This window comes from Melospiza melodia, chromosome 1 (assembly GCF_035770615.1).
Source record: "Melospiza melodia melodia isolate bMelMel2 chromosome 1, bMelMel2.pri, whole genome shotgun sequence".
In the NCBI taxonomy this organism is placed as follows: domain Eukaryota; kingdom Metazoa; phylum Chordata; class Aves; order Passeriformes; family Passerellidae; genus Melospiza; species Melospiza melodia.
This window is the reverse complement of record NC_086194.1, coordinates 102,401,367-102,421,304: the sequence shown is the minus strand read 5'-3', so window position 1 is coordinate 102,421,304 and position 19,938 is coordinate 102,401,367. Positions and strand designations below refer to the sequence as shown.

The window sequence follows — 19,938 nt, the reverse complement described above, 5'->3', positions numbered from 1 at the left end:
CAAGTTTTCCTGATAACAGTAACTGGAATTGTGTTTGCAGAGATTTCCTATGAAGAGGGACAATGCAGGACTGGAATGAATTCCTCCTGATCTGAAAATTCTCTGTTTTTCCAAGGGAAGGCTCTGTGTGCATCTCCTTTTACGGAGAGTATAGTGACCTTGCTTTAGTCTTGGAAATAAGGCAATAAAAGACAAACATAATTTGTTTATCTTTTCTCTGGTCATAAATTTATCTTTCATTTTAACCTTGACCACATCAGTGAAATCAGAAGAGACATGAAATTTCAAAAAGACAGTTGAAGTTCCAGCTGGGTAGGTTTTCTCAGACAGTATCTCTGCATTGTCCAGCAACTCCCATATGATGCTTTCAGGCCACAAAGTTTACACACACAAAAAAAAAACAAACAAAAAAAAAAAAACAAAAACAAAAAACCAAAAAACCCCAACAACAACACCAGCAAAACAATAAAAAAAAAAGAGGGGAAAAAAAAACCCAAACAAACAAACAAACAAAAAAACAAAAAAACAAAAAAAAAAACAAACAAAAAAAAAAAAACCCAACCCAACTGATAACAATAACAACTATTTACTCCCAGGATTTCTTTTGAATGTAATGAAGCATAAAGACTAAACCCCTTTTCTAGATTGTCAGTGAGGAACATGGCTATGGGTACAAATGAAATCCTTAGACAAATATTAACAATACCAAGAAACAATCACAGAGGTCATTATTTGAATCGCATATATACCATTTTACAGTGACAGCTTAACTTCCAATCATCATCCCTTCAAAAGGGTATGAAGAGCATAAATGAAACTCTGCATGAATGAAAAACTACACTAAGGGCTATTTGCTATTTTCAAATGTGTATCAAAAGTGTTGTACATTCCCCCTAACAAAATTATTTAGTAGCAACAGATGCTTTACACTGTTGAATAGAATGTGTGGTAACAGTGTTGTCAACATATTCCAAAGTACACTGCTATAGCCTCGAATTTTAATTACTTCCATCCATCAAGTTAGATCACAGTCACTGCACTATATGACTTTCAGACAAGTTGAATGCTATGCTCAGAGCCTTAAACTTGGAAAATCACTGTGAAACAAAGCCATATATATTTGTTTAGTTACACATAGCATTCCTACCAGAATAGTTTCTACTGTATATGCCCCTTGATCAATGCATTGTGATATTCTCTATTGACACATGAGCATATTCCCTTACTTACAAGTGTTGCCATATGAAAGCTAAGGATAAAGGCTTGAGGGATATATTACATATTTAAGCATACATTTTCTAGGGAAAAATAACAACCTAGAAAATTAAACATTTCCTTAAAATGCGAGGTTCCAAAAGTCCTTTCTTTTTTATACTTCACAGTGTAACATGGCCATGCTTCAGAATTGAGGCCATTCTTCCTCAGAAGTTTATCTCAGAAGTACAATCATATACTGCAATTTTATTTTTTAGCACTTAGCAAAAAAGGAGCTGGAAATTCACTGTTAAATGGGAGAAATTTAAAAGTCAGTAATTAATTAGTTAACTATGCAGAAGAGATTCCTCCTCTACTAGATGATAGAGCTGTATCATCTAGTAGAGCTTGGGATTTTTTGAGTTTTGCACAACAATAATGTATGCAATACACTCTACTGAATAAAAGTGGGCTTTTGCACTTATCACTCTTGATGTGTTCTCCCTTTATGTTATAGTTGAATTAACTTTAATCACTAAACAGTATAAAAATTAAAAACACAGACTGCATGAAATTCTAATTGCTTTTATAATTAATTTGATAACCAGCTTCAGGTTGGCACATCCAAAGCTTCCATCTTAGCATTACATTTTCCTGTACTGAATAATAGAAATTGCAGAAATTGCCAAATAAAGAATTGGTTTTAAGTTCAAGAATACATCAAGTTCAATGTCTGAGAAGTTAGTGCATTTAATATTATTTTCTTCATACTACCAGTAGATAGGAAATAAAAAAGTTAATAAAATTGCATCTTAAACATAGGGATATAAACCGAGAATTTTACAAAGTAATTACACAGTTATTCAGGATTTACAGCACAGAAAATGAAGTGAGAATAGAGTTCACTACATATGACATGCATATGTTTAACCTTGGTGTCAAAACAGTAAATTGTTGGAAGCTAAAGTTCATGGCCATTTCAGACAGGAAGCATGTGACTCTATCTCTCACTCTTCTTTATTTCTTTGCTCATGCATCAGTGGCAGACTCTTCTGCTATGTCTCTCTTCAGAAAGGGAGACAGCAAAAATGCATAAGGTAGGGATTTATACACTGGCAATAACTGAATTACATCTGCTATTAACATAATATTTTTATTAAAGCAGATCAGCCATCTCATGCTTACCTTTGATTTGCCCTTACTGTAGCAGGCTCTTTTAGTAGCTTCATCACATTGCCACTCCACTGCCTGCAAGCAAAAAGAATTTGTTAGAAATGCAAGGTAACTCAGAAATGTAAGCCTCTGAGCTCTCACAGCCCATGTTTGTGCTATGTGCTTCAGAGATACTGGTGATTAGCTATGGATGATTCCATCCATAAATGCCTCTTAAGAGTTTTCTCCCTAGAAATGTAGCTTTGTTGTTGAAGTTTTTCATTATTTTAATCTAAAAGGAAGCCGGCCAACATTATGATTCACTGTACCAATCACTACAGCAGAAACAACCACAGTTACATTTATACTATTTAGCCTTTTGTTGTTGTTGTTGTTATTGTGAGTTTTATGAGGGTAAGTAGATAGAGGAACACACAGAAAGGCTGAACCTGTTTCTCCAACAGAGCGGGCCTGCATCACCGCAGCATCTGAAGTCAGCTCTGCTGAGAAACCTGGCTCAATGGGAAAGTGTGCCCTACTGCACTTTTTGAGATATTTATCTCAAGCATCAAATGGAGAATTTAGTCTCTAAAGGTATGACTGCAGCCCTAATCAGAAGCACTAAAACATCCATTCAGAGAAAGAAGCCACGGGCAGAGACATACAAGACAACAGTGAAACAGTGCATTGCCGAGCAGAAGCAATTTATCCTCATTTTTCGAGCTGTCTCACTGCTTCAAGAGATTTATGCCAGGACTGTAAAGCCTAGTCTGCATTACTACAGTTTCACTGTATGAGTTAATTCCAGTTATTTCCATATCTAACATTCAGCAGCTATGACTTACAAACTTTGCTGTTCAGTGGAGCAGGTTGCATGCTTGGTGTTAATGTGCCAATACATGTACATATTTGAATGCCTGTGTAGTCAAAGTGCATTTTAAATCAGGCTGCATTCTTTCACCTCAACGGTGCACATCCATATGTTCCTTAGATAAAAATGCCACAAAGCACATTTTATCAAGAAGAATTGAGATTTCTGAAGCAACTACTGCCACCTAATTACGGAAACCACAGCCTTTTCATTTTTATTTACAAGGAAATAAAGAAAGACCATTTATCCAGATTTAATATAGAAAATATTTTTTACCTTTATTTTAATGGAGACTGTATTAATAGCAAGTAGACTCTTTATTTATTTAATAATAGGGCAAAAGCCTGTTTAAAGTAAGGGGGAAAATGCCTTCAGAGTATTTGTCCTTCAACAAGCCCAAGAATGAGTGTTTTTCACTTAAAGAAAAAAAAAACCTACTTGTGAAAACTTATGTAATTACTTCTCTTCCTCCATCATAATTCTTCCTATTTACAGCATTTGCTTTTGCAATGCTAAATGAGTATGGTGTACAGGGGAATATATTGAAAACTTCCGGAAGAATCCACTTGTGAATGACCCTAGAATTTATAACAAACTGTATCCAGCAGCATGAAAGAAATCTTGTACTGAGTTAGATAAAGAAGTAGCAATGACCTAACTCTTTTGACTCAGTAAAGTAAAAAGCAATTCACATCTATAATAGAGATTGTAGGATGACCAACTGAATTCCTAATCAATCCATTAGGACACACTGAACCTCCATGTTATAAGGCACAAGTGCTGAATATGTTATCTCTGAACAACACAAAAAATTTCAAACGCCTGGAGAAACACAAGAGTTAGTTACCAGGAGGTCAGAGTAGAAAGAGAGTGAAATATGGGTACTTAAAAGGAAGGTTTGAAGGAAAGTTCTTGCAAAACTGAACTGAGAAAAACATGTCAGGCACAAACTGAAGGAAAAAGATTGCATTAAATACAAAATGTTTATCATGAATCAATTTTCAGTGACAAAATATCCAGCTTTCAATTGGCTCTAAGCCCACAGTAAAAGTAATTTGAAGGAGAAGTATGTGAAATATTAAAACATTATGTAATATTTCTGGACATCACAGTTAACAGCACATACAAGAACCCAAACAGATGAAACTGCTACAACTAAATATAAATATATTTGCTTACAAGTTAACCAAATGGCCAACTCTCTGGGAAAGCCCTAGTCATGAAAACACCTGCTAAAAAGGAGCAATACTATGTGGACAAGAAATAAATGCAGACACACTGGTGACAAAGCAAAGTGCCCACTTTGAAACCAAGTGTACTCATAGTCCCTACAGCCTTGGTTCCACTGCTAGAGGAGATAATAATAGAGGAGGCTGCAAATGAAATACAGAACAAAGGCATCTGAAGAGAGCTGAGTAGTTCAATCTGTTGTACTTTGGTCCCTAAGGCTCCCACATAATGCAGTCAAACATTTCTACATAGACCTTGCTTTCTTTTTACCTTCTAATCTTTAGGAAATTCTGGGGAGTTTCCCACAAAATGGAAATTTAGATATTCAACGCAGTGTAATGCTTCTATACAGGAGGAAGACAGGTAGAAAACTCTTTAAGATAAATGTCATTTCAATGTGGGAAAAAAAAATGAGAAAAATGTGTCCTGAATCTTCAGCACACCAAGAAAAAGCAAAATGTCCAGAAAGAATAATAGCAACGTGAGTTTTGCCATTAGAAGATTATGACTTGAAAATTGTCATTCTGAATGATCAGATGGACACATATGGATTGCATTATTCTAGAAAGCAAGTGCAAAACTATGTTTACAGATATTACTGTTACCCACTGCTTCCCTTATATTCTCCCGCTTAATCTTGATTGATGAGATTTCCATGAATTTTCCTCCATCTGCAGAGGAGGCAAGCAGATACGACATGCAAGCCATGTTGGATATGTGATTCACTACAAAGATCTATACAGCTAAGGTTTATCCTATTAGGATACTTTTTTTCTATTTTTCTTAATGAGAACCTACAATTTTCACATTCAAATTACAACCTACAGTATTCAGTGTGCTGGTTTCAATTAATGTTATAATTCTACTTAAGCGGGCAACAAAGTTCATTGGACCAAATTACAGACACTCAGGTTTGTTCTCTCTGGGGAAAGAGTAAACAGGGATTTGAAAGTCAGTATCAGAGAAAATAAGGACAGGTGATACACAGCTACTACTACATGTCTCTAAAAAGAACACAGCTGCAGAGGTTAAAAAGGAGGGTTAAGGTGGCACACCAGTCTGTTTCTGATAACAAGTCGACAATATTTTCAATGACATGGCTTTTATAAATCCTATGATCAATATGGTCTTTCAAGCACCCCTATAAATTTAATGACTTGACTTAGTGTGCTCCTAACTTTCCAATCTCCTTCATAAATACATTCTCTTATGCATAAATAAACCTTAATTATGCAATGTAGTGAGATTTTTACCACTTTTAAAGTCAAAGTGAGAAACTCTAAAGACTGCACTTGAAAGATAAAACTTGACCTTAACCCAGTGTACTCTGATGAGGTTGTCACAGCTCACTTTTGAACACATATTGTTTTCTTAGGTTAAAAAAAATGCATGAACCACAAAGGTCCATACAGATTTGACATAAAATCAGACTGAACAAAACCAAAGCTTTGGTGCACACTCTAAGCTTGAACTCAAGTTTCAAACTGATGGCAGGCAGCTTTCAGAAAAACAGTTGTAAATAACTGTGCAAGTGCTTTAAACATTGATGTTTGTAAAGAACTTCAAAACTTCAGATGAAATCTCTTCTGGCATTTTCAAGGGGCAGTAGGAGGAGAGAAATTCCAGCCAGCAAAGAAAGAAAATTCCAACTCAAGAATACGCAATGAAACTATTATCTTCAAAACAAAGAAAAATGTGCATTCAACAGCCATATATATGTTAAGTTAAAAATTACATTCTTGAAATTAATAATATTCTTTGGAACAACAGATATATTTTAGTAACTTCTCTGGCTGAACAATAAGAGTCTTGCTTAGAAGTTTTATCTTCAGCAAGTTAAACTAAATAATTGCAAAGACATTAACTCCAACAAAAACTGAAAGACAATCTGTAATTTAAACTGATTTATCCAAATACCTTTGAAGAATATTAAAAGAGGAACATGGAAAGTGTAGGAACAGTAAATAAAGTTCATAGAAGTAACTGTCAAGGGATTCTCTTACATGCCCAACATGCAGCAACAAAGGAAGTGCCCAGGCAAGACATCTGGAGGTCCCTTCCAACCTAAATTACCACATAATTTTCCAGAAAAACACAAAATATAACAGGAAAAAAAAAAAAATCAGAGCCCTACATACTTAACTTTAACATGGCCCCTTTCTGTAATTCTAACTTTAATTAGTAAACGTAGACAGGAAATTTGAGATTTGAACACAGTCAATAAAGAACTGGCCAATTAGAATTATTTAAGTGAAAGATGTATTAGTTTTACCAACAGAGCAACAAAAAAAGTGTGGCTTTCACCTACAGTGAAATCTGCACATAACTGAGTACAACCAGACCTCCTGGGAGAATTGTGTTCCTGTAGCTACACAGATATTCAAAACATATACAGGTAGACAGTATGCCTTCATATATATATATTTATATAAGAACTTGGAAATGTAGAAACAGAATGTTCTCTTACATTTCATAGAGAAAGAAGTTAATTAGTCAAGAACCAAGAAATGAACAGAACAGTATTCCAGACAGATGGTCCAGCACATCTTAAGCAGATGGCTCTGCTAATTAGATACTGGCAAAAATAACATTAAAGGAGATGGTTTAATTACACAATGCCAAAAACTAACAAGTACATGATATTTCCTTTTTTTTTTTTTTTTTTTCTTTTTTCACTATCTGCTTGCTTTCATCTCTTGTATCATGTATTTAAACAATACTCTGGGGACGTGGGGTATAATGGCAATACCCATAATAATATATGTCAACAAACGTGAGCAATATCGCCTTACTGTTCACATCAAGTCCAGCCATGGAATGAATGGCTTCAAAATGTTTTGACTTGTTTGGCAAGGGTGTCTTACAGCCTGCCTAATTAGCTCTGGATGCTGTATTCCAAAAGCTGAATTTAAAGAGGCCATAAAGAAAGTGTCAGGATCGTAAACCCAAAGCAAGAATGTAGCCACAGAGCAGTACACCAGCAAGACATTAGCAGCAAATTAGCAGCCCCAGAGCTAGTGGTGGTTTTGATGGTTACCAGGAGTTTAAAGGCATGCTTTTGTTTAATGACATCCTTGCTTCCAGCAAATACGTAAAGCTACTTAGGGAAGATTTATACCTGTCTCTACTTCACAGGAACCATTTTCCTTGCTTTCCACAGAGTCATGACCCCTCATCCTTGCAGCCATTACCGTTGGAGCTGCCTATCTTGCCAATAGGCTTCTGACAAATATCTTTGAACCTCTCATTCTCTAAATTAAAAACAGGAGCAAATTATTAAAAAGGGGCTTCCTTTTAATATAGATTCGCCTTCTGGATCACAAGAAAAGAGGAAAAGCTGTTTTTTGAGGATTTAAGGGGTCCTGGTTAGGCTTTCACATGAATTGATAGGCCAGCAGCTCATACAAGAAGTCCAGCACCATATGGACAACTTTACTAATTGGCTACAATCACTGCATTATTTCGCCTCCAAGTTTTTTTTTTGCCACATGTAACAGCCAATTTTCCTGGGAATAACATCATGTGTGTTTTCATTTGTTCAGAATCAGCTTTTACTGTTCATCCACAGTTAAAAAATTACAGTTTCTTATAAAGTAAGCACTGTGAAATGTATGGAAATAAACATAAAATCATGCTTGAATTTTCCAGGCTTTGGAATTCAGTTAGAACTGAGATCCCCTGATAGATATATAATTCTGTACTTAAACCAAGTAATATCTAAAGCTTTATATGGCTTCAAGGAGCTGATGTCAACTTAATTTTATTCCAAATATACTAGCCTGAAGTATATTAAAAAATGAGAAGTACGTACCCTGCCAACTCATGAAGCAGACAAAATTTTAATAATCTGATTTACTGATTATGCAAATAAACAGTTGTTGGAAAATTTCAGAGCTAATATGATAAAAGAAAAAAATTAACCATATTAGAGAAGAACTCAGAATTACTAAGACTTTCATGAACCCTCAGTGTTGGGCCACTCCACTGTACTGAATGACACAGGACTCTGCCCAAGGCTGAACTATCACACACGCCAGCTACCCAACCACCTGTGTATTCCCCTCTTTGTCTTCTGCAAGGATTTCTAAATGTGACAAAATATTCACTCTCTTTGCATTTAACAGACACAGTTTTAGAGAGGAAAATGAAGTTCCAAACCTAGAAGCTAGCAACTCAAAATTTGAGTATGTTTGGAACTAGGGTTTTCCCAGAGAGTTATTAAAAAACCAAAAACTGTTGCACTGTGACTTTCAAAGTTTTTATTGTTCCAATCTGGCATTTTGAGGCTTTTACAGTTTTTATGGACATTTAAAAATTGAATGCAGGATTGTGCTGAAGGGGTAAAACAACAAAATGTTCTTGCCCTACCAAACTTGGCAGCCATTCAGCAGGTAGGAATGAGATTTCACAACACATCTTTAATGCACATTCTGAAATTATACTACATATAGTAAATTTAATGTTTAGAAAAAATTACATATGAATCCTTTAAGACTTAACATCTGTGTTACCACATTGAGTTTTGGGGTTTTTTTTGCAAATAAGATTGATTTTAGTAGGCTCCAAGATCTTTTGAAAGCCACATTTTGAGTTTTGTTAGTTTTTTTACTGATAGCGTTTTAAATTTTTAGGTCTCAATATGTCGGGATTCTCTTTATTCCAATGAAATGAAAGGAATTTGAATAAAATTTCATACTTCTCACGCCCCTAAGGTTAACAACAAATCAGTGGTGACACGAGTCCTCTGGTACTGGAGTGCCACAAAATGTTGGTTTGGACCTTCAGCACAGGCAAGCAGAAGTTTGTTTTTTTCTTTTCCTGTACACCTGCTCATTGGTAATAAGTTGCATGGAAATTTAAAGGAAGAGACAGCATTGGAATGTGAGCAATCCCGTCCCATGCTCACTTGCAGATCAAGACAGCCATGCCAATACAGGGTGCCCAACAATCACCACCCCTCAACTTTCAGCCACAGGCAGCCAAGGAAGCCATGGCATTTCAGAGTGTTTCCTGCAAATCAAAAACCTTCCTGAAATAACTTCTGAAAGACAAGGCCAACATACTATTTCTTTCCCCTGGGATGTCAAAGATAGCTGCATTACAGCTTCCAGGCATGAGCTGAAAAAACCTCAGATGAACCTGAGAGATACACTGGAGGATGAAATTTATTAACACCTTCTAAGTGATACTGAATAACTGGGACTACAAAAAAAATATTTCTGTATGTTTGCATGTAATTTTGTACATAATGTCACATTAGGAAGAGAAGAACACCTTCATCACAATTTGCACTTGTTTTGACTTGTTTATTTAAATAGCTTTGTCACTAGGCTTTAGGGATGGCAAGCTTGGGTCTGTCAATAGTAATACCTATCTACAGTTCTAGAGAAAATACTATGCTCTACAAAAACTGTTACTTACAATAATAAAAATATTTTTTAAAGTTAACTTAAAGATGGTATCTCACAAGACAGCAAAGAGACAAAATCTCTTAAAGGAACTTCAAAATGCATATTTTTTCCATTAAATATGAAAAAAAAAACAGATAAGAAGATTTTAGATAGATGAAAGCACAGAGAAAATAGAATGCTATTGACACAAGAAATGTAAGAGCCACCACCTTATGTAGATTGTCCAGAGAAAAGCTAGTGAAAAAAATGTTTCAACAGCAAAGAGACACAAATTCTATATCCTTCTGGTTAAGTTAATTGCACACATATGTGATTGTGAAAATCAAGATTAAGTTTTCTTTTTCAAGGATAACGCATAAATATAGAAGACATTTAGAAAGCGGACTGAGCATAATTGAACACAGTAAGGAAAAAAACAAGAAAAATTCCAAAGACTTCTCAACACAGTTGATGACAGCACAACTGACAGTTCACCAAGGGAAAGATGGAATCAGGAAATTTCAATTTTTGTTATGTTTACTTTAAAATAATTTGCTTTAATTTGAAAAATGCTAAAATAACATAAGAAACCAAATAGCAAGAATACGGAGAAGAATAATAAGTACAGAGGCACATAAGTGAGTGTCATCAAGATATAGATAATATCATGAGCTGTGGATTTGGACAAAAGAACCTCAGCAGGCTGAGAAAAATTCTCATTAGACATAAAATGCAAAAGATGCTTATTAAAATCAGAAATCTTGAACCTATAGCTAATAGGAAACTCATTGGAGTGTAACTGCACTGCTAAATTATACAGAAATCAAGGGTGAGAGAGACAAAGGAGCCTCAGGACTAAGGAGGAGATCTGCTCAGAATATGAAAATGTCTTCATGGGAATATTGTGTACTCCAAGTGCAATGGAAGGAGCAGTGGGAACCAGGGGGCCCAGAATCCAACTCTAAATCACAACTTCATCATGAAGATGTGAGATTACAGTGAGGTTATGAAAAAGCCTGAATATATAAGTGCCCTTCTCTCTCTCTTGTTTTCAGACAATTGAACTGTCTGGAGCATTGCCAGTGGCACACAGAACTTTGCACTCTGGGTTATATGGTGAACATCGTTCAAGTTATTAATTAGCGGAGGTCAGTGACATCTAGCAACCTCATAGCAGCGACATTAAATGGGTGGGTGATTCCCATCCAATTTTTAAAAGACAAACATTCAGATCCAAATTGGCCACTTTTGCAGGGACAATGGAACAGCTGCTTAAAGGGAAAACACACCCCTGTTACATATAAAGGTGTTTATCTCATTCAGCATTGATTAGGAGTCTTAGGAAAGCAGTCACTAAAACAATTGTCATATATTAATAATTCATCTGCAACTTTCCCCCTCCTATTTCCCTCCCTGCTGACCTTGTAGACTTGTAGGAAACTACACAACTTTTAGATTCAGATCCTTTCAAGTGCTGAGAAAAGTATCTCCTAAATTTCAGTGACACACAGAAATTTTAGTAATATCTCAAGAAGGAAGGCCGAAAAATTTATTTCTGAAACAGCTGTGTAATGTTCTACTCCTGTAGCCTATTTTCCATATTTCTTGATTTAGAAACTCTTTGATTGCTGCATTAGAACAACAATATTGTACTTTGGTATTTTTTTTCCTATGTTGTGGAAAGCTCAGTGGAAGTAACTATAAAAACATGATAAATAAAACTCATTCAACAGAATGCCCAGTGCAGCTGGTAATGAGGCACTTCTATGCAGCCTTGGGGCTCTTATTTCCTTTTGCAGATATCATCAGCTTTCCCCTTTCAAATTACACCTTATTAACAACAGGTCCCCTGATGGGTATGTTATAGCTCTTATCTCTTTAACAGTGGTTTATATTGGAAGGTAGTTTATAATTATAAAAAGAAAGTTACAAAATCTATTACTAGGAATTATTTCTTAAAAATTCTTCTGTGCTTTTTCTGCTGAAAATCTTTTGAAGTCAGTGCAACAAATCCCAGAGCTTTTACTAGAGCAAAGCACTCCAAAATCAAAGAAAGTTTTGTCTAAGAAGAACAGAAGAAAGGCGAGAAATTGTAAACATTCTTAATAGCCACTACAGAAAAGGGGCAGCCACACAGTAGTTTAGAATAGGAAATCCCCTTAGCATATGTCTGAAACACTGAAGAACTTAAGAATTAGAGCAAATCCACTCATTTTAGCTTTTACTGGGAATTGTGAAATGGGTTTGAAACTCAGATCAGGCTGTTCTGAGAGCACCACTACAAAACTGCAAAGTCAAAAAATTCAAATAAGCAAAATTAATTTTCTACTTTAAATTCAAGGCATATAAAAATGAATATATCTCAGTATTCTTGTGGGGAAAAAATAAAAGACAATCTTTATTTCTGCCAAAAAAACCCAAGAAAAACCAACTGACCAAAAACCCAACAACCAAAGTAAAAAGTAAAACAAAAATAATTTAAAAAACCAAACAAATGCCCCCTCCTAACAACAACAACAACAACAAAAACCAATACAACAACAACCTACAAACAAAACAAAAAGAACCCAGCTCAAAACCAAAACAAAAACCTTGCTTACTCTGTATGGCAAGTAAAGCCTGAGCAGAGACATCCTTTTGGACTGGATGTTAACTCTAACTTGAGAACCTACACTACCCCTTCCTCAAGTGCAATAGAAAATTCACATCAGCAACATAAGACTAAGACTGGATGAAAACAAAGCATTCCTTCCTACCCGTGTTCCTAGAAATAGCACAATTTTTGGCTACATTAGCCCAGACTACCATTATTCTGTGTTAAATGTGGTGCTTTGAATTTGGGTATGTTCAATATTAATCTGTCAGTTTCTGGAAAAAGCAGAGGGAAGACAGGACAGAAACTGGAATGTGTGTACATTTAGCAAGCATGCCAGACTGTAGGCAGCTTGGCTGGCTGCCAGATGCCCACCCAGCCTCTCTCTCATGAATTCATTTTATTGACAATTAAGAATAGAGTCTGATGGTCAGAAACAGACATAGCTAAGACACTTTCCCACCACGACTACAACCAGCTTTTCACAGGAACAAATTCATCCCTTCAATCTGGACTCTGCCTCCTCCTCACCAGCAGCACAGGGATTTAGGGAATGGGGAGCCATAACCTGTCACTCTGCCCTCCCAACAATTTTTCCTACTCGATACAATATTCATAGCTAAAGACTCTTTTTCTTTTAAGCCAAAATTATTTCAAAAGTTGCAGTTCTGTTAGAAAACACTTGCCATTAATCCCAAAAAATCTATACTACAGTGAGATGTGGCAAATAAATTTCAATGTGAGTTGCGTGCCAGCAAGGACCAGCCACTTCACTGAGAAACAGAAGAAACAAAACACCCTAAAAATCTGAATGCATATCATTCCAAAGTGAAATTATTATATGTTTGTGTACATTACAGAAATACCTTACATACATGCATATATAAAAATTATGTATTTTAAAATTAAATTATTATATATGTTTGTCCATTTTTGCTTCCATTTTGCACTTTTTTGGTAATAGTTTGCACGCTGCTGTCTTCAAATCACCTAAAATCCAATGTGAATATCTTCATTCACAATGCTCCCCATTTGTCAGAAATCAGTTTGAGGGGAAAAAAAAATGTTCTCACACACACTTTAGCTCTTAAAAGTATTGATTCTGATGGACACTTTATCCCTTCTTTCGGTTTTAATCACTCTTCCAAAAACATATGCCTGTTCCTATTCTTACCCAACAGACTGGATCAGAGTGAAAATGGAGAATATCCATTAACACACATCATATTTTTATGACTAATCGATACACCTTTAGTAAAATAATCTGCTTCTTACTCGTCTTGGTACTTTCCAACTTTCTGAAACCTCCTCCATTCAGACTGAAAGCTTCCTCTGCTAGAGAGGGAAATACAAACAAGATTTTTTTTTTTTTTTGTAAAAATGAGAGTAATGAGAAATAAAATGTTTCAATTTGCAAAAAAAATCTCTTCCTAAATTCCCCACAATCCCCACATAATCACAAAGTGATTGGGGTGAAAATAATATAACATCACTGGCAGCTTTTTGAGAAGTTGTATTCTGTACACGACTGTTAAAAACTTCTGATTTTACAAAGTTGTTAGACAGAGTAGCACAACAGAATAAAAAATTTGAATGTACCTGAGCTGGATCTTGGGTTATTTGCTCATTTTTCTGGGGCAATTAAATGACATTTCAATAATTTTGTAGGGATAGCTGATGTCCTCAGGCAAGAAAACTCAATTGTTCAAAATAAATTCCTCTGCACATTGGAAAAAAATGCCTTTGGCAAGAATATTAAACATTCCCTAAAATATAAGCTGCTAGAACTAGTAACAGCAGTAACAGTAAAACCAGTAATAGCAATACTGAAGCACATGAGTCAATAATACCAGAAAAAAGGTGTACCACAAAATGAGATGGCTGTATGCCTCATTGTGCCTCATTGAGGAGCAGCAAATGCCCCCCTTACAGTTGAAACTAAACACAGCTCCATTACAGAATATGAAAGCACCTAAACTAAAAGTAATGCAAAATAAAAGCTATCATGGAAAAAAAAAGGAAGAGCAAGAGGAACACATATGGATTTCTTTGCTAGTTTTCATCTTCTCTTACTCCACTGTCACAAACCCACTGGCAACAAAGTGCTGCATTGGATTAATGGCAGTTGGGAACTAATGTTTTACTCATACAGTGAATTCCTTCCTTCTACACATACCCATGAACTCTTCTATAGTGGAACTAACTCACCAAATTTGTTAATTAAATTAGCACATTTTACCTAGCCAGTCCATAACTCCACAAAGGCTTCCTAATATACACAGGAACAACTTCCAGTATACAGTAATCCTAGCATAAAAAGCCACAAATTTGTCTCAAAAAATGGAGTAATGCATTTGCAATAAATGTCTTTAATCTCAATCTAAATAGAAAATCATGTTTGATGTTGTGCTAGCTGAAAGTTATCTTCTAACACACATTATTTTTCCAGTATAGATGTAGCTTGTCATGTCTTACTGTCAAAAGGATGCCAATTTTCCAAATGTGATAAGCCAAGCAGGAATCTCAATCATTTGGCTCTTGTTCTTGGTTTAATGAAGAGAGATTGGTATCTTAAGAATCCTGGGTGGGGGGGAGGATGGTTAATGCAGATGTGATGCAAGGCAGAGAACAGATAACAATTCTGATTTGGTCACAGCCTGAACATACTTAAAATGCATGCTTGGAAATCCCTCCCACTGTTGCCACCACAATAACATCTTTTATCAAAGTTTTGTCTATTTTAGGAGGTCAGCTCTCCACAAATGCTAATCTGATTCAAATCCAGACTGCAACATGCACTTGTATAAATCAAAACAACACACAGCAAACCAAAAATATCAACAGCTTGACTTCTTTCTGCACATAAAGGGCAAATGTATTTTGCTGCATGGGGAGTACAGAGGGAATTTCTTTTGCATCTTAGCAAAAAAAGTTAACCCAATTTTTAATTTCTTTTCTCACGCTTCAGGTTTCACGCATGGTCCTCAATCCAAACACCACAAGTGGGAGAAGAGTGGATGAAGAGAGGGCACTAGCTAATCTTAGTGGCAGTCAGAGTAAATATGCTATATTTGGGCAAAGTATCTCATTACCACATATGAGTATGTGCCCTAGTGAGCAGAGAGAACATACATCCTTTGGTCCTTCCTGAAAGTGAAAATTACATGCTACAGTTGGGTTCACTCTCAACACCTACAAAGGGACAGGGAGAGCACTAAACTGTTGAAGAACCAAATAAAGATATATAGGAATGTGTTGAGAGGACCTCCAGGAAAACTTCAGTACAGTGCTACGCCCAAGAAAGATCATCCAGTGATATCATAGCAGGTGAGTGAGAAGAAGGAGAGGAAAATGATATAGATGTTGGGTTCTCTCTACTTACACTAATGTGTATGGGAGCAAATATGCCAACAAAATGAAGTCAGGTAGAGATTTGATTGTCATGTGTTTCACAAGAGAAGCTGAGACACGTTTAGAGGGATCCATAGTCCATGCTATACATCATCTTCAAAGATCTTATTGAGAGAAAATAAGGGCAGAAGCAGAAAGATAAAATGGAAAATGTCTCTTCAGTGGTCTGCTAGGAAGGGACTTGGGTGTATAGAGGGGCATCCTCTCCAGAGCAGAAGGTAGTTTCCCCAAAGACATTTTGTAAGGAGTGCTATGAGGCCAGAGAGTACAGTAGGCATGGCAGACTTCAGCTATCCTCATAAAATCTGGACAGCCATAACACTATAGCCTGGCAGCAAGAGTAAATTTTTAAACACAAATCAAGGTTTTCATGAAGCAACTTAACATAAGGCTGAAGAGTGAAAAAGCAGCTCTGAACTTTGTTCTGAGTAGCATGCAGGAATAGCACTGTAACAGCAACCAATATGTACTTGGATACTACAGCAGGTTTGCTTCATGAAAGGGAACTTCAGGAGGAAGCAGTATGATAAGAAAGAGTTAGGTCAGGCAGCTGAGAGTTAAATTTTTTGCTGGCAGCATTTAAGGAGACCTAGCTGGAGACACATAAACACTACCTTGCAAAAATTTAAAAAGAAAAGAAAAACAAACCTGAGGCAAAGGGCAACTTGGAACAGATTAACAGGACAGAAGTAGTTAACAAAAGGAAGTAAGCATCTTTCTAAAAACTAAAGCAGTGTCAAAATAAAGAAAACAAAGAACTGAAGAATAATTTTAAAAAGTCATAAGTATTACGAGTAAGTCCTTCAAACACATTAAAAGCAGGAATCTTGACAGTTCAAAGAAGCAATGGGAGATCAAAGGAGTGATTAAGATAAAGCCACACCAAAAAAAAACCCCATATTTCTCCCCCTGCCCAAGTTCAGCATGGCAGAGCTCAAAGAAGTTCTCATCCCAGAATACGCAGGCTGCTAATGAAGAACTCTCCTCATCATAGTGTTGTTACAAGAGGTCATAGAATACAGACAAAATGAAAAGCAACACATTTTCAGCATGGTTAGTTGTTCAAGAATATTAAAGCAATTCAGAGAGGAAAGTGCTGAAGTGTTAAACAGTGTATGACCTTCAACTTACAAATGCTTTGGTACTTGAGGTCTGGAAAACAGCAAATTAATACTAAAATTATTAAAATTGTTTCTAAAATGGGCTCCAGGAAGATCCAAGAAACCACCAGTGCTGATGTCTCTATCAAGCAAATTATCAAAAATTGTATCATAAATAATAAAGATAAAGATAAAGACAATAATAAAGTAAGGTCTGGTGTGTGAATTCAACCACCCTGACTGCTGGGTGCAAACTGTCCAGTTCAGTAACTCTGAGCCTACTGGCAGAGTGGACTGAAGACACAGCAAAATCTTTCTCTAGCAAATTTTCAAGGAAACAACCAGCATGAATCAGAGAAGGAAAAATCATCTCTTACCAACATGATTGCCTTCTTTGATGAGAACAGTGCTCACTCTTTTTCTTTACCTTTGGCAATATCTTTGCCAGTGTTTCCTGTAGTATTCTCAGAGCCCAACCATTGAGATACTGACTGGATTAACAGTTGATAACAAAAGTGAAAAACTGTCTGAATAATGAAGCTTAAAGGGTTACATTCAGTAGCACAGAATCCAACTGGTCACCAGTTATCAGTCAGTTGAAGACTGACATTTGGGCCAATACCATTTAATGGCTTTATTAATAACCCAGGCAATGGGACTGAGTACACTCTCAGCAGGTACATAAATTACAGAATAGTCAGAGTATATGGGAGATCAAAATTCTGGAGAGCCCAAAATACTCTGCTTTTTCAGAGGCACCTCAACAGACCAGGGAATTATGCTGACAAGAGCCACAATGAGCACAATAAAGGCCAAGTCTTCCATCTAGAATGAAATAAAATCCTAAGAAAATTACTAGAAAAAGAGATATGGATATGGACAAAGTATGATCAAAGGATATCCATAAGTTACATTCTGTTTGGATTTGAAATATGCATTGGACAAGTTCTGTTACCAAAGGACCTTTAAGAATTTCTTCAAGAAAATCAGGGCACAAGGGAAGGTTCTTAAATGGATAAAGAGGTCAAGAAGTTAGAGGGTAGGTATATGGTCAATTTTCAGGGGGGAGGACGTGGGTAGTTGAGATACATAGTAATCTACAGCAGAACTCAAAAATGCTGAACATATCCTTGGTGATGCAGAAAAGGGAATGAGCAGTTATGTGACAATCCTGGCTAAAGCCACCAAGTTACTGAGATTAGCAAAGAACTGACTGCCCAGAGTTCTAGGAAACCCTTATAAATCTGAATGGCTAGTTTTCTATATTGAATTTAATTTGCAGTTTTAATAAAACACCAGGAAAAAAATATCTTAGATACATTATTTATTTTCATGTATTCATTGATGAGCTCTGAACTGAAAATTACAATTCAAAATCAAGACTGAGTTACAATAATTAAAAAAGAAATAAGAATAAATTATAAGAAGTATAGAACACTAGAGAACATCCTTGTACCATGGAACAAATCCATTTACTCCCTTGTTTTGAACAGTTTTTTGCATTTCAGTCTCAACCCATAATTTCAAATTTGAAAGTAAAACTAGGAAAAGATGCATAGAAAGGGGACAAAAGACTTTCAGGTTTTTGTGTTTTCTTTACAGAGTAGGATTAAATAGACTGATTCCTTAGCTAGGAAAAAAGGCATCTGAGGAGAGAGATAATAGACAGTTATACAATTATGAGAAAGGTGCACAGAGAATATCGTTCACTGATTTTAAACAGTGAATTTAATGTGTATTCACTGTTCTTTGAATTATACAGAGTATTTAAGGATTTAAAACCCAGAAGTTCTTCATTTCCATGATGAGCTGCAGAACTCTCTTCCATAAAACAACAAAGATACAAAAAATGAGTTAAATGTCATAGGGTGAAATTGATATGAAAATATCCCTCAGGGAAGTGAGGTCTTGATTAAATCTGCCCTGCTGGCAACACATTATTCTATTTTGTGCTATAAAACCTAATCAAACAGAGAAAATTGTTTAATTATTATTAAAATTTCAGTCACTGAATGGTGCGATTTTGTTCCTGTGGTTACCCCACTTTGCAAATCCTCTGTGACAGCTTAAGAGCTGACTGGATAAAAACCCACCTAGGACCCTATCTTCCTATCTCAGGAAGCTCCTGGATTCCAATGGCTGAGAAAATTTTTGAAGGAACTATCATTATAAGTTTAGGCTTTTCACAGGCACCTGCTGCAGGCTGGAGACAAGACAGTACAGCAGGTGTGGTCTGACCCAGTACTGATACAGCTTTCTAATTGTAACTCCAAATAGAGAGACATCACCAACTATTTATCTTAATTTACTAAAAATTAGCAATAAATGTTCATCAAAATCATATATGTTTATGCTCTTTAAAAAGAATTCATGCAAAAATGAAAGAAAATCTAGCATTATTTATAATTAATATCACTAAAGTTATTCTTCATAGCAAGGGAAATTATATTAAATACTTAAAAAATATGGACAAATTTTGGGGTTTTTTTCAAAGTAAAATAATAAAATCAAGAATCAAAATCCTGTGTTAAGCCTAGACTCCACCCAAAATGCATTCTGTTTTTATGATAATATCCAGGTTCAAGCAGCACACACTGCCTTTTCTTCACTCATATGTTATTTATTTTACACTGAAAGCACTTTTCCAGTGACTTACGATCTGCTCTGTTCTAGGCAGGTTGCAAGTCAGCATTCATAATCTTGTTACCTGAATCTGAGTATGTGTTTCTACCTATGTTACCCCCACTTCTGAATATTTCTTGCTGCAGAAATTTCCCTTGTGCAAGATTTTGCATGTTCTGCACATATTCTTTTGCAAATCGCTTTCCCTGATTCAAAGCAGAGGGAAGAACATCTAGAGATTGTTCTGTGTCCTGTCTGATAAATGAATGCCCTGTTTCCCTGTTGCCTGGCTACGCTCTGTGTCCATGATGGTGCCAGTGCAACAAACACATTCTTGCTATCAACATTGGCCTTTTTTAGTTTGCCACTCCTGCT

At 35.9% G+C, this 19,938-nt stretch overlaps 1 protein-coding gene across 5 annotated transcripts in view; it reads right to left on the bottom strand.

Annotated features, from left to right (window-relative positions):
• SEMA5A (semaphorin 5A) overlaps nucleotides 1-19,938 on the bottom strand; it is a 314,341-nt gene that overhangs the window by 141,418 nt on the left and 152,985 nt on the right. For all 5 annotated transcript variants that reach the window (XM_063162897.1, XM_063162890.1, XM_063162903.1 and 2 more), the window contains one exon: nucleotides 2,380-2,442. In XM_063162897.1, the coding sequence (XP_063018967.1) occupies nucleotides 2,380-2,442 (63 nt within the window). The remainder of the gene's footprint in view (nucleotides 1-2,379; nucleotides 2,443-19,938) is intronic.